The sequence below is a fragment of the Lynx rufus genome, unplaced genomic scaffold (assembly GCF_022079265.1).
Source record: "Lynx rufus isolate CCGP_SWC_20201006 ecotype Redwood Valley unplaced genomic scaffold, mLynRuf1.p SCAF_24, whole genome shotgun sequence".
NCBI classification, from domain to species: Eukaryota; Metazoa; Chordata; class Mammalia; order Carnivora; family Felidae; genus Lynx; species Lynx rufus.
In genome coordinates, this window is record NW_025814839.1 from 10,890,302 (window position 1) to 10,905,745 (window position 15,444).

The 15,444-nt window shown below is 44.1% G+C and overlaps 1 protein-coding gene across 3 annotated transcripts in view; it reads left to right on the plus strand.

The window, feature by feature from the left end:
- Nucleotides 1–15,444, plus strand: part of BICDL1 (BICD family like cargo adaptor 1) — a 105,610-nt gene that overhangs the window by 69,875 nt on the left and 20,291 nt on the right. For all 3 annotated transcript variants that reach the window (XM_047087982.1, XM_047087985.1, XM_047087986.1), the window contains exons 3-4: nt 9,592–9,708; nt 12,586–12,732. In XM_047087982.1, coding sequence (XP_046943938.1) covers nt 9,592–9,708; nt 12,586–12,732 — 264 coding nt within the window. The remainder of the gene's footprint in view (nt 1–9,591; nt 9,709–12,585; nt 12,733–15,444) is intronic.

Sequence of the window (15,444 nt, forward strand, 5' to 3'; positions counted from 1 at the left end):
CCATCTACTAGATGAATTATAAATAAATGTGAAAAATGTAAAATTGTCTTCTTGTTCTCACTAGGCTTCCATATGCCAATTTCTCCCAAAGCCTTTCAAAAATAAAACTCAGAAGTAAAATTTGTCATGTATTTATATTTCCCTTAATGTATGAAGACAGTAAGACTTTCACTACTACCTTTACAAAGAAAAGCCTTCATTTCTAGTAATGAGGCTTATGTAGCCTGACCCTCATACTGGAAACAATTGAAAATAGTGGGTAAAATAGGAAAGATGCTTCAAAGCATCAGGGCTAACAAAAATAGTGACAGATCTATGCTAATGTTTCACATAAGCAAATTATTACAACCAACCAGTGGAAAACGATCAGTAAGAAATAAACCTAACTATGCCACTAATGAATAACATGACTACAAGGAAGGGGGTGGAGAAGAAAGGAACTAACCTAAGTAACTGGAAAACAGTATTTTTTTTTAAGTTTATTTATTTTGAGAGAGAGAGAGAGAGGAAGCACAAGCAGGGGAGGGGCAGGGAGAAAGGGAGACAGATAATCCCAAGCAGGCTCCACACTATCATTAGCACAGAGCCTGACACAGGACTCGAGCTCACGAATGGTGAGATCATGACCTGTGCCGAGATCAAGAATCAGAAACAACAAACTGAGCCACCCAGGTGCCCCGGGGAAAACAGTATTTTGACTGTACACTGTAAGGTTTAAGAGAAAAGGCATATACACAGATACTGCACTGTAGTTAATAAATCTGTTTCTTGGGGTGCCAGAGTGGCTCTGTTGGTTTTGCATCTGACTCTCGATTTCAGCTCAGGTCAAGGTCTTATAATTGTGAGATTTAGCCCTACATTGGGCTCTGTTCTGGGCACAGAGCCTGCTTAAGATTCCCTCTCTCCCTCTTTCTTTCTTCCACTTGCTCTTTCTCTCTCAAAATTTTTTTTTTTGATTCTCACAGAGGTATGGGTCAGTGATTCTGACACTACTGTATGTGTTTAATAGAACTGAACAAATAAGTAAATATATGATGTATAATGAGAACCAGGTTTTTCTTTTGCAGAAAAATAAGGTACAAATAAGGAAAGAAGGATAGAATGAATTCTGTGGTGTTGGACTGGAATCAGAGATATCAGTATGAACTTACTAATATTTTTTACAAATAGATAAATAATGATGGATGTCTGTTAATGAAAATCATCATTAGGCAAGCAACATAGTGTTAGTGTGTTTCCCTCATTTCCTAGACCTGTCTTCTGGGAGGGCCCTAGAGTAACAACATCCTACTGCACACTTACTGTTTAGATCTTCATTTCTGAATGCCAGTCTTTAATAAATGAACCAAAGCCCCTTGGAGAGATGGCTGGCTCCAGGATTGGGGCAGGATAAATACAAGATGAGCCTAGAACATCCTGAGATGCCAGAAATAAAGGAAATGCTCAAAAAATGATGGAGGCATATTGAACAGACTTAGATGTTAAGGAGCTCCCCATGGTGAAGGCTAGGACCATCTGATCAATAAAACAATGACAGTGATGGATTGTAACACATAGAATAAGTGAAATACTCATGAGTTCACACTGATAAATAAATGAATAAATAGACAGAGGGAAAAGGGCAGCTCTCCCTTACAGAAGAATTACAATAAATAAATGTAGAGGAAATGACGACAGAAGATCACCATCAGGAGAACATCACAGTAATGAGCACTGCAGGCAAGAACCAGAGGGTGAACGCTGCAGCTATCAAGTACAATCTGATGAGAAACAGAAATCATTTCCCCATAAGATTGATTGATTACGGGTAGTAACCTCACAGTGGGGAAGCCAGGCAGACACTACCTTGAACAAGTGATAGAAGTTAGTATCACCAGTAAAAAAAACCCATAAAACCCCACGTGCAGGATACACCGAGAAGGACACAACCACACTTCTGTGCTGTCGCTGGAAGAGTGCACAACCGCAGCTGATCATGACACAACATCAGACGATGCAAATTGAGGGACTTTTTATAAAATAATTCATCAGTACTCTTCATATGTATCGAGTTCAAGAAAAACAAAGACAGACTGAGGAATTGTCAGAGATTGGAGGAGACTCAACAACAACAGCAACAAAGGAACAAAACACCACGACAACTAAATTTTAAGATGGGAGCCTGAACTGGATCCTGGGCCAGAGAAAGAACATTGGTGGGAAAACTGGTAAAATCCCAGTAGGTACGTAGAATAGTGAACATTATTGTCTCAATGTTAATCTGTACTGTACTAGGTACTGTACTATGGTTACATAAGATGTCGACATTAAGGGAAGCTGGATGAAGGGTATATGAGAATTTCTATATTGTTTTTCTAACTTCTCTGTCTAACATTATTTAAAAAAAAAAATGGCAGATTGGTAGTGCCCCTAGACATGGGGCAAAAGAAAATAAATAATCTCTGGAGGATGGTATCTCCATCCAAAGTTCAAATTATCTCCACAATTTTCTAATAAAAACAATCAGATTATAGTAAAAGAAAAACAAAACAAAACATAGCCATGAAAACTAGGACTCATGAGCAAGAATCAGCAAGAACAACAGCAGAAACAGATTCACAAAGACTTCAGATCCTAGAATTATCAGATACAAATTATAAGGCAACTGTGTTATGTTTAGATACATAAAAGATTAAGAACTAAGATGTCTAGGAATAAAAAAATAATAGCTGAAATTAAAAACCAATGGGTAATATCAAAATTGAAGACTTCTAAGCATTAGAAGACATTATTTAAAAAATAAATCTGGGGGCGCCTGGGTGGCGCAGTCGGTTAAGCGTCCGACTTCAGCCAGGTCACGATCTCGCGGTCCGGGAGTTCGAGCCCCGCGTCGGGCTCTGGGCTGATGGCTCAGAGCCTGGAGCCTGTTTCCGATTCTGTGTCTCCCTCTCTCTCTGCCCCTCCCCCGTTCATGCTCTGTCTCTCTCTGTCCCAAAAATGAATAGACGTTGAAAAAAAAAATTAAAAAAAAAATAATAATAATAATAAAAAATAATAATAAATCTGTAAGGTCCAGATTGGGAGAAAAGTATTTGCAGCACTTACATCTGAAAAAGGACTCCTATCCACAGTATATAAAAACCTCTAACTCAATAATAAAAAGACAATCTAAGTTTTTAAGTAGGCAAAAAATTGAATAGACATGTCACAGAGGAAGACCTATGAATGGCCAATAAACACATGAAAAAGTGCCCAACATCACTGGTCACCAGGGAAGTGTAAATTGAAACCACAATGAGACAACTTTACACATTGTTAAGAAGGCTATAATTAAAAAGACTGACAATACAAAATGCCAAAAAAGTGGAACAACTAGAATTCTCATACACTGTTGGTAGGAGTATAATATGGCAAAACCCACTTTGGAAAAAAAGCCTTGCAATTTCTTTTTTTTTTAATTTTTTTTTCAACGTTTATTTTTATTTTTGAGACAGAGAGAGACAGAGCATGAACGGGGGAGGGGCAGAGAGAGAGGGAGACACAGAATCGGAAACAGGCTCCAGGCTCTGAGCCATCAGCCCAGAGCCCGACGCGGGGCTCGAACTCACGGACCGCGAGATCGTGACCTGGCTGAAGTCGGACGCTTAACCGACTGCGCCACCCAGGCGCCCCAATTGCAATTTCTTATAAATGTCATGAACAGGGTTTAAGAACACACGAGACAAGCGAAGAGCAAATTACTAAATCAGAAGACTAATCTGTACAACTAGTCAGAAGGCATTTATATAGTACACAGATGCAAAGAGATGGAAAATAGAAGAGCTAGGTTAGCATATCCTCTGTAATATAAACTGCAATTCCATAAAGGGTGGAGTGAATGGGAAAGAAGATAATAGCTGATAATCTCCTAACTGATGAATACAATTCAAACCTCAAAAAGCCCAATGAAATGTAAGCAAAATAAAACCTGAGGCATAAGTGGAGTGGTACTGATGTTTGCAAATATTCAAATAAAAGCATTTTGTCTTCCTGGTCTCTCATTTTAGGTTTCAACTAGTTTGAGGTGTATTTTACTAATTATTTTAATCTCTCTTCTGCTAGACCTTGAATGTGTCATTGGCGCTTAATGCATTATTTGGAGAATGAATGGTTTATGTTTTCTTATTAGAAAGTCAGTTCTCCTAGCAAGATATGTTTCATTTTATAACACAGAGCATCCTCTTTAAATTCCAGAAAGCATAACTTTACTACCAAGCTAGAGGAAACACAGAAACAAACATCTTAACAATTCCTTCAAGTGAAAATTTTGTATTTTAATAAAATGAAGGTTTATGTTGTTTAAGGCTTTCATTTTATTTTTTTAAATTCTCTTTCTTCTTTAAGTAGGCTCGATGCCCAGTGTGGGGCTTGAACTCATGATCCTGAGAATCAAGTCTCATGCTCCACTGACTGAGCCAGCCAGGCACCCCAAAGTTTATTCTCTCTATACCCAACATGGGGCTCAACCCATGACCCCAGGATCAAGAGTCACATGTTCTTCTGACTGAGCCAGTCAGGCACCCCCAAGTCTTTCATTTTAATGTTTAATAGGAACCTGTTTTTCTGAACAACATGAAGTTCAATGCTTGTAAAGGCAAACATTTACCCATGTAATACATTTTATGATATTGGGTTCTCATAAGTTTTTGCTGTTACATGTTAATGGCGTGGATATAGACATCTGCTGTACTGCCTCATTAATGAATACTGTCTTCATTCAGATATGTGATGCAGGCAGATGAAACTCACTCCGTATCTAAAATTTATATCCAGGCATAGCTTGAAGATACTGTTAAGTTTGATTCGAGACCACCACAATAAAACAGACATCACAATAAAACGAGTAAAATAAATTTTCTGGTTTTCCAGTACACATAAAAGTTGTGTTTACACAAGGGTGCCTCGGTTGGTTAACCGTCCGACTCTTGATTTTGGCTCAGGTCATGATTCCAGGGTTGTGGGAGCAACCCCACGTCAGGCTCTGTGCTGAGAGTGGAGCATGCTTAAGAATCTCTCTCTCTCTCTCTCTCTCTCTCTCTCTCTCTCTCTCTCTTTCTCTCTTCCTCCCTCCCTCCCTCCCTCTCTCTCTCCCTCTGCGCATCTCTCCAGCTCACCCACTGTCAAAAAAAAAAAAAAGTTCTGTTTACACTACACTGTCCTCTATTAAGTGTACAATCGCATTATGTCTAAAACAACCTTACATATCTCAGTTTAAAAGTGCTTTATTGCAAAAAAAAAAAAAATAAAACACACATGAACCATCATCTGAGCTTCCGGCAGGTCATCTTTGCTGGGGGAGGGTCTTGCCTCGATGGTGGTGGCTGCTGACTGAGCGGGGTGGGGGTCGCTGAAGGTTGGCATGGCTGTGGCAATTTCTTAAAATAAGACAACACATCGTGTGCCACATCAATTGACTCTCCCTTTCATGAACAGTTTCTCTGCAGCAGGTGATGCTGCTTGATAACATTTTAGCCACAGTGGAACCTCTTTCAGAATTGGAGTCCGTGCTCCCAAACCCCACCGCTGCTTTCTCACTTAAGTGTACAGAACGTTCTGAGTGCTTCGTTGTCATGTCAGCAGTCTTCACGGCATCTTCACCAGGAGCAGATTCCATCTCCAGGAGCCACTCTCTTTCCATGAGAAGCAACTCCTCCTCTGTTCAAATTTACCACGAGTTTCTAGCAATTCAGTCCCATCTTCAGGCTCCACTTCCAATCCCAGCTCACCCGCTGTCTCCACCCCATCTGCAGCTCCTTCCCCCACTCGAGTCTGGAACCCTCCCCACTCCTCCATGAAGGTTGGAATCCACTTTTCCCACACTCCTGTTAACGTCACTATCTTGACCTCTCCCGTGAATCAGGAATGTTCTCCGTGTTCTCGAGGATGGTGAAGGTTTCCAGTTGACTTGGCCCAGATCCGTCAGACGACTCACTGTCTACGGCAGCTCATCTAGCCAGATGTATTTCTTCAATAATAAGACCTGAATGTGGAAATGACTCGTTGGTCCACGGGCTGCAGAGTGGACGTTATGAAAACAGCATTCATCTCGTCGTACATCTCCACGCCATCAGAGCTCTTGGGTGACCAGGTGCACTGCCAGTGAGCACTAATGTTTTGAAAGGGATCTTTTTTTTCTGAGCAGTGGGTCTCCACAGCTGGCTTAAGATATTCAACAAACCATGTTGTAAACAGATGTGCTGTCATCCAGGCTTTGTTGTTCCATCTGCAGAGCACGGGCAGAGTAGGCTTAGCGTAACTCTTAGGGACCCTCGGATTTTCGGAACAGTAAATGAGCAGTGGCTTCCACTCAAAGACACCAGCTGCACTAGCCCCTGACAAGGGAGTCAGCCTGTCCCTTGAAGCTTTGAGGTCAGGCATTGACTTCTCCTCTCTGGCTACCAAAGCCCTACACGGCATCTTCCCCCGACCGGCGCTTCCACCTGGACTGAACATCGGCGGTTTAGTGTCGCCACCTTCACGAATGACCTGAGCTAGATCTTCTGGATAACTTGCTGCAGCTTCGACACGAGCACCTGCCGCTTCACCCTGCACTTCTGTGTCATGGAGATGGCTTCTTTCCTTAAGCCCCGTGAACCAACCTCTGCTAGTGCCACACGTTTCTTCTGCGGCTTCCTCACCTCTCTCAGCCTTCACGGAACTGAAGACAGTTCGGGCCTTGCTCTGGATTAGCTCTGGCTTAAGGGAGTGTTGTGCCAGGTGTGTTCTGCCATCCAGACCGCTGAAACTTTCTCCAGATCGGCAATAAGGCCGTTTCTTTCCTTATCATTCGTGTGTTCACTGGAGTAGCACTTGTCATTTCCTTCAAGATCTCTTCCTCTGAATCCACCCCTTGGCTGATGGTTGGTGCAAGAGGCCTAGCTTTTGGCCTTGTTCAGCTTTTGATGTGCCTTCCTGACTACGCTTAATCATTTCTAGCTTTTGATTTAAAGTGAGAGATGTGCAGCTCTTCCTTTTACTTGAACACTTAAAGGCCACTGTAAGGTTATTAACTGACCTAATGTCAATATAGTTGTATCTCCGGGAATAGGGAAGCCCGAGGAGAGGGAGAGAGACGGGGGAACAGCCAATCGGTGGGGCAGTCAGAACACACTCGACATTTATTAAGTTTGTCCTCTCAAATGGGCACATTTCATGGCACCTCAAAACAGTTACCATAGTACCATCCAGGATCACTGATCATAGATCGCCATAGCAAATACAGTAATACTGAAAAAGTTTGAAATACGTCAAGAGAATTACCAAAATTCTCACACGTGAGACAGGAAGTGAGCAAATGTTGTTGGCAGAATGGCACTGGTAGACTTGCTCAATGCAGGTTGCCACAAACCTCCCATTTGTGAAGAACACAGTGTCTGTAATGAAGTGAAGTGCAGCAAGACAGGGTGTGCTTGCATCCAAGTCCTCATTTGGGGACAAGACAGCCCCACATTTACCATTCTGATCTTGTCACTTACTGAGAGTTTGGCAAGTTCTTTCATTTCCCTGAGTCTGTTCCCTCGTTAGTAAATTGAGCTGGATAACCACTCCTTTGGCTGTGACAATTGAGATAATGCATTGAAAGCATTTAGCACAGTTCTTGGCACATCATAATTACTCAGTACATATTACTGATGTTATTTTTTGTTAAAAATTTTTTTAACGTTTATTTATTATTGAAAGAGAGCGTTAGCAGGGGAGGGCAGAGAGAGAGGGAGACACAGAATCCGAAGTGGGCTCCAGGCTGTGAGCTGTCAGCACAGAGCCTGACACGGGGCTTAAACTCACAAACTGCGAGATCATGACCTTAGCCGAAGTCGGACCCTCAACCAACTAAGCCACCCAGGTGCCCCCTACTAATGTTATTTTTAAGCAAGGATGTCTAACATTGTGTTTCTGAGTGATTAAGAAACTACAACAAGCTGGTGGTGTCCAAAATTAAATTTAGAATAAGTAAAATGAGATGGTTTGCTTTTAGTTTGTGTGTTTTGTAATTGTTGTTTAAAAATTAGAACTATAGGCTGAGATCCTTATATGGCTCTCTAGTCTAAGGGAGCAATAGTTGAATCTATGGGACCAAACCTAAGATGGACAATTGCTTATACAGCCCTTGAAGATGAAAATAACTATTGAACATGTATCTATTAATATGAGAGCCTCACTGAACAGCTAGCCTACGAAGTCAACATCATTACCATCCCACTTCCTCCAGAAGCCTTTCCTAACCATTTCAACACATGGTGATCATTCCCAAGAACTCATTAAGCCTACTGACCCCATCTGGCCTCAGAAAAGCACTGAGGCAGTTATTTAACCTGTCCCGTGGTTCTTCTCTCTACCAGGCAGTGTTCAGGGCTCCCCTCACTGGGAGCTAGGCTGGACTCCCAAGAAAAAGACCAGAGTTCAAGTCTTATCAAGGGAGCATTCTTTCAAAACACTCTCCTGCATGTTCAAGAGAAGGTGCTGACACACTAAATGTCGTTGGTGTTCTGCTGTGTTTGAGCATTAGAAAATAAGTGGATTAGGGTTGGAAATAAGCGTCTCAGCCAGCACTCCCCTGGAGAATTAAAAGTTGCAAAAGATGGGGATGCCTGGGTGACTCAGTTGGTTAAGTGTCTGACTCTTGATTTTGGCTCAGGTCATGATCTCACGGTTTGTGAGTTCAAGCCCCATGTGGAGCTCTGTGCTTGCAGCTTGGAGCCTGCTTGGGATTCATATTTTCTCTCTCTCTCTCTCTGTCTCCCCTCCCTTCCTCCCTCCTTCCCTCCCTCCCTCTCTCTCTCTGTCTCTCTCTCTCTCTGTCTCTGTCTCTGTCTCCCCCTTCTCTCTGCCCCCTCTCTCTCCCCTCCTCCCCCCTCTGCCCCTCCCCCACTTGTGCTCGCTCGCTCTCAAAATAAATAAACTTTAAAAAAAGTTGCCAAAGATGTCCTTGAGGAAAGAATGGCAAAAATCTTAACAGACATTGGGGTGCTTGGCTGGCTCAGTTGGTGGATAATGCAACTCATAATGTCAGGGTTGTGAGTTCAAGCACCACATTGGGTGTAGAGATTACTTAAAAATCTTACAAAAAAAAATCTTAACATGTGACAGGGAACTTCAAATAGTGCCTATGTTGAATGGAAATGAGAAATGTAGACAGAGATGATTCACTTGGGCCTTACTGAGGAAATGGATGAGAGAAATAAAGGAATTTCTAAGGTAGTAGGTATATCTATCTGCCTTATTCTTTCACGTAAAACAGAGACTTTTTCTCTATTTAGTAGATGTTTGCTGAACTTCTGTTGTGTACAGAGTGATAATGATGGTACTTAACATTTGAGACCTTGCTGTTTCTTAGGCCTGTTTCCCCTGACAGGCAAAGTGGTCTTTACCAAGATAAACTCCCCCCGTAGTGGAAGTAGACATGGATGTTTGTCTTGTTTGGGTACTAGGGACTACGTGGACCCGCATTTCATCCTATACTCCTTCTAGAGTAGGAAGTTGTAAAGAGATGCTTGGGAAAGGAAAGGCTGACATCTTAACAGATTTCCTTTGCACAGCCTCCGAATCTACCCTGAAGGTCTCTTCTGCTTGCAGGCCTCAGAAGTTGAGAGACAGCTCTCCATGCAAGTCCATGCCCTCAGAGAAGACTTTCGGGAGAAAAACTCCTCGACTAACCAGCACATCATCAGGCTTGAAAGCCTTCAGGCTGAGGTGAGTCCGCCTGTGTGGCACTGCTTGGAGATGGAAGTGCTTTTCTCGTTAGAGGCGCTGTACTGGATCTGGTGGATAAGGAGCCCCTGAACTGGGAAATAAAACTTTGTTTTGTCTACAGTCTCTAAAAATATTTAAAAGTCTCTAGAGATGTATCTGTAAGAAACTAAATGGGGAACACTTGATTCACGTTGCACTGGGTTGCCTGTTGTCTGGAAGAATAAGGTTGCTCAGAGTCACTGCTGAGTGTGTTGAAATCACAAATGACCCGCTTTTACTGAACATATTAATCCGTCCACAAACGTCCTTGCCAATCCTAAATAGAGGATGGGGAAGAGGATTTTCCCTTTCTCTATTCCATGTAGGTCCAGTTCAGTCCACCTTATTGGGACCTATTGTAATTCTCACCTATGAGAGTCATAAAGTAGCTACTTCATAGGACTGTTGTGTTTGATGAGTTAATACATGGAAAGCACCTCGTGTGGTACTTAGAATCGAGTAATGTTGTTAAAAGTGTATGAGAGGCCAGAGCATGGCAGTCAGGGTCTATGGCCCTGAGTGGGCCAGAGGGAAAGAAAAAGCACTTAGAGGACAACTCTGTGAGAACCCGATTGTGGGAGGGGAGAAGAGGGAAGTCGTATCAGCAGCCCAAACAGGGGCTCTTCCCCAGGGCGGCATCCACCTAGTCTGATCTTGAGGGGCCCTAAGCCAGTTGTCTGGACAGCAACCCTTTGGCTAAGGTACACTTGAGGGGACAGTCTAAGGGTCTAGGGCCAGATGAATGTGCACCCCCGCTGTGGTTAAGGAATCCGTCGGTGTGGTCAGGCGCAGAGAAGCCCAGGTGGCTGCTCCCCTGCTTTGGAAATGACCTGAAGATGTTTTTCCTAAAGTCTGTCAATATCTTCTCTTTTCTCCTGCCTATCATTCCCTTCCTTTCTCCTTCCCCTTGGAAATACTACTGGTATTGAGCAGCAGGTTCTTGAAGTAAGTAGCTTGTTCCGGCGGGGTTCGGCATGCCTGTGTGTGACCACTTGTGTGCATGACTTTCTGTCCCACCGCCTTTGCCAAGCTCTGACTCCTTCAAGTTGCCTGTTTTCCTCTCGCCTCTGCTCACTATTTCAAGACCCTTGTGACTCAGGGTCATTCCCAGGAACGTTAACTGGCAGATTTGGTCACAAGTTCAGTGCATAGGGTGGGATGAGGGAGTTGTCATCTAATATCAATGCCTTCATGCAGTACCACTGCTACTTTAAAAAGGCAGCCTATGAAATTGTCCAAGTACATTACTTCATGTAGCTCTGAACTTCTAAAGTTTTTTTTTTTTTTTTAAGGGGCCAGGATTGTATATCACAACTGTATTACCTCATTATTTCACTGACTGGAACTTGAGAAACAAAGATTATCCATGGAAGGAAAATGTAAAGGTTGGAGGGTATTTAAATGAAAATCACCTAGAGTAAGAATTCCCTTCATGTGGGTAATGTGCTTCAGTGTGGGGAATAGTGGCCCCATTCACAAAAAGGACCTGTTCCTTTTGGTCCCTTACCCAGGTGCACACTTGAGAGACAGTATGTCTTTGTTTGGCTAGATACCTGATCTCTCTGGACAAAGGCCACATACTTCATTTCCCCAGGACAGCATCTTATCTGATTGATTGGTGGCCAGGGAAGATCTGTACCCTACGAACAGAATTCTAGTGTAGAGACAGAGAATAGACAAAAAGCAGAAGGAAAGGTGGATTTCAGAGAACCTCAGATGCATCAGACATTCATTTTCAGATCTCCCCAGGAAAGGGTGGGAGGTTGGTTCTCTTAATAGATTGTTCTCCAGGCCAAACTGGAGAGCACCAGAACATCTTAACCATGTTGGGAGCAAGAAGCTGGTTGAGAGATCAATCCAGCAGGGACCTGATAAATAGGAGGAGCCAGGGGACCCTGCATAACTTGGGAAGGCTTCCGTAGCCCGTTAGCCCGGGCAGTGTTCTCGGGGTGAAGCATTGTCGGCCTTGTGGAGCCCCAGCACACCTACTGAGCCTACACACCTTGAGGCCAGAAGACTTGGCATCTCTTTCCTCTTATCCTTTATTTTCTTACTGACATTGAAGAGACTAGACAGACCTTCCTGAAAGCAGATTTATATCTCTTGAGGCTGGCTAGATACACAGTGTACAAACATACCAGTCTGTTTAATAAGAGGAGCAAAATTGCTTCTAGTCACAATTTACTTGCTCAGGCAAAACGACACTTTGAGTAAAATCAGTTACTCATTTGTGTTGTGTCCTGCTCCTTCCCAGGACACAGACTGATGCAGGCACTGCTTTGCCTTCTGTACCCCACCAACTCCCCCATTAATCTGGGGCACCAGGTCTGAGCTGCGACCTCTAGAGCCAGGTCTGTTAGCTGTGGGGGGAAGTACAGAAGAGAGCTGTGAAGTATGAGAATACAGCAGCTCACTGGGCTGTCTCGGGCATTTTCTTGTGCTTATGACTTGAGAAGGAAGAATGGAACCATGGGTTAGGCTCCACTCCCCCAGAAATTGTGGGGTTGAGGTAAAGTCATGGGCAGGCAAGGTGGAGCCCTTCTCTGTCTTATCTGTGGAATTTCCAGAACACTGACCCTTCCCTTCCTCTTCCTGGCATCCCACATTCCAGCTTCCCCAAAGTTCATCTCCCACCCCTTCCCAGACACGTTTCTAGAAGGGAGGGGTTTTCTCTTCATCTTGGGAGTTCACAGCTGTTCTCTCAAAGATGGGGGCACCAGGCCCCTGGGCAGAGCACTTGGAGAGACATAGGCCTTCATGTTTGAGGCTAGTTCCTCCCTTCCTACTCATCAGCCTGGGTGTAACTGCACACCACCCTGTGACTCTCCACCCTTTCAGATCAAAATGCTGTCGGATCGGAAACGGGAGCTAGAGCATCGTCTCAGTGCCACCTTAGAGGAAAACGACCTGCTCCAGGGGACTGTGGAGGAGCTACAGGACCGGGTGCTGATCCTGGAGAGGCAAGGCCACGACAAAGACCTCCAGGTACTGAGGCAGAGAAGCTGTCCTGTAGAACTAGGGCCAGGTGAAAGGGGCACTTAGCTGCCCAGCCAGAAGGAAAGCTGGGAGGCCAGTGCCACTGTGGGGTTCAGGAGAGGGGAAAGCCGAGCTCTCTGTTGGCCCTGTTGGAGTTCTCCTTGAGTGCTCACCAACTTGGCCAGCCTGGCTCTGCTGAAGACAAATGCATTGCTACCCACAGGTTACCCTTCCAATTTGTTCTGAGCCACTGGCCTCTGGAGCAGTTTCAGAGAGTTCTTTCTGGACTATTAACATGACTGGAACTTGGGGAGTGTCATTCTGCCTCCTAGGGTTTGTGAAATCTGCTAGAGATTTCAGAGGGAGCCTGTGACTTTCTGTGCTTGGTTCTCAATGCTCTCTGCTGCTGCTTTCCCAGACTGATGCATTTAGTTGGCTTGCACTGAGCAGAAATCAAGAAGCTGCCCACTGAACACAGCAAGACTTACATCCTTCTTCCAGCAGTTGCTAGAAAAGGCATAGGCCAAACCTCCTTTGTGAGCCTAATTGGCCTCTTTTTTCTTCCTAAAGGAAATTGCTTCATGTTCATATTTGTCCTTATTTGGGACCTGCCACCAGTCCTCAGCTGAATCCCCAGGCTCACACTTGACAACCCTCTAAACAAAAAGACAATCGCTGCTGGCCTCTACAGAAATAGAGTGTAACACCTGCTGCGAAGAAAGCTTTGCCACACTGGCCTAGGAGCACCTGGGGCCAGTGGCTAAGAGCATGTTTCTCCCCCTTGGACATCCTCTGAGTGTCAGGGAGTGGGGGGGATGGTGACAGAGTTGTTGGTGTGGAGGCGGTCAGCCAGGTGTGCTGAAGCACCAGTCAGGTCCCTCCCCCAAAGACCAGGCTGTGGCAGACCCCACTGGGCTCGGTGGTCAGCTGGTGAGGAAAGCTCTAGGACATGGGATAAGGAAATATCTTAGGCTGATATCACTTGTTATTGACACCATCAGCTAAGCTGCCCTCTGAGTGATTAACCTCTTTAAGCACAAATGAGCAGTTTATGACCCTCCACGTTTTTTCCCATAAATGTCGATTAGAAAATAGTGCTGGTGAAAGCCTCACGGCCATTTTCAAGATGGAAAGGAGTTTGCTCATCTTCTAAGGTGGATGATGATAATAGTAGTGGTGAACACCTGTACACTTTATAGGGAACAGAGTGCTTTTGCATACATCCTAAAACTGAGGCTTAGGAAAAAGTGAATCATTTACCAAAGTAATCCTTGGTCGAATTAAAAACAGAGCCCCCCACGCCTGCTTCATGTAATTCTCATTGACAGCATCTAGCACATTCCATGCCTCTGCAGGTCAGTGTTTCACCAGAATTTCTGACCCTATCAAGCACTCTGCTGAGGAGGGTTGCTGAGGTAGAGTGTGGAGGAGAAGGCAAAGAAACACAGAAGAATGGGGAAGCGACCCCTGCCCAAAGGACACTTTCATTCAGTCTAGCTGGAATTCACAGATGAGAAGTCCGTTATTTCGAATCAAGAACTGGGGACCTCAGGACAGGGAAGAACGGGACCAGCATGCTCCATCTAGTACCTGGCTCGCACAGTGGGCTGTGTGCTCTCCAGCAGCAAGAGCCCCACGTCACACACACTCACGTCCTCAATGTCTGCACATCCACTGTCTTTCCATTGGGCCACTCACCCCATGGCCTATATATCACATCAGGCAGTTCACACTTTGATTTGGAAAATCTGCTTTTATGGGCTGAATTTTTATCTTTCCCACCTTTTTGTGATTTTTTTTTTCCTTTAGCTCATAGGAGATTCTCTTCTCCTTAAGCTGCTGCTAATTACCAGTGTCTTCCAGAAAGCCCTTTCTGTTGCTAACATAGCCTGTACTGACACAGAAATAAGAATTCCAGCGCACTCAGATAGTAGTTGAGAGGTCCTAAATCAGACTTGCAAAATATAGAGTTGATGGCTTTGGAATGTATATAATTCCACGATTTTAATCCTTTGTTTCAGATAAAGGACAAAAGGAAGTCTAAGTAGGCAGAGCAACAGGCCTGCACAGCCAGGGTAGCCCCGCTTTAATCTGGTTCACTATCTAGTTGGGGTTCTACTGCCTAACAATGATTTTTAAACCACTGATTAAATCCAACCGTCATTTCTTTTTCAGGCCGAGAATAGGGATAAAAATTATTTTTTGAATACCCAGTAAGTTGAAAAATTGGGCATTTTGCTAAACTCTTAATACCCAGTAAAGTATTCTGTCTGTCCTTCTCTGATTTATACCTACATGGGCATCTTACAGATGTGTGTGGGGACCTTGTCTCAGTGAGTAGGTGGATTTCATCATCGGGAAGCGTAGGCTCCACTCGCTGTGGGGTGACCCAGGAGCAGGTGGCCTGCAGTGTAGACCTTGCTCTGACACTTAACATCATACCATCTTTGTTCCCTCAGTGTGAAACAAGAGAGCGCTCCCACTTCTGCCACCTCTGGTGGCATGAGTGTCATAAGCTCAGTGTGCTGTACAACAAGGATGTGGTGTCTTCCTTGTTGATAGATATATAAATATATTTAGTGACATCTTTCTTATATAAAGGATGCTATTCCTTATTTTAGAGGTTTCTTATATTTAAGCCTCCTCTGATGTGTTGTTTTCTGCATATGTTTCTGGACCAGTTATTGACCAGACAGGGCAGACCTGTCCTGGTCTTTGATT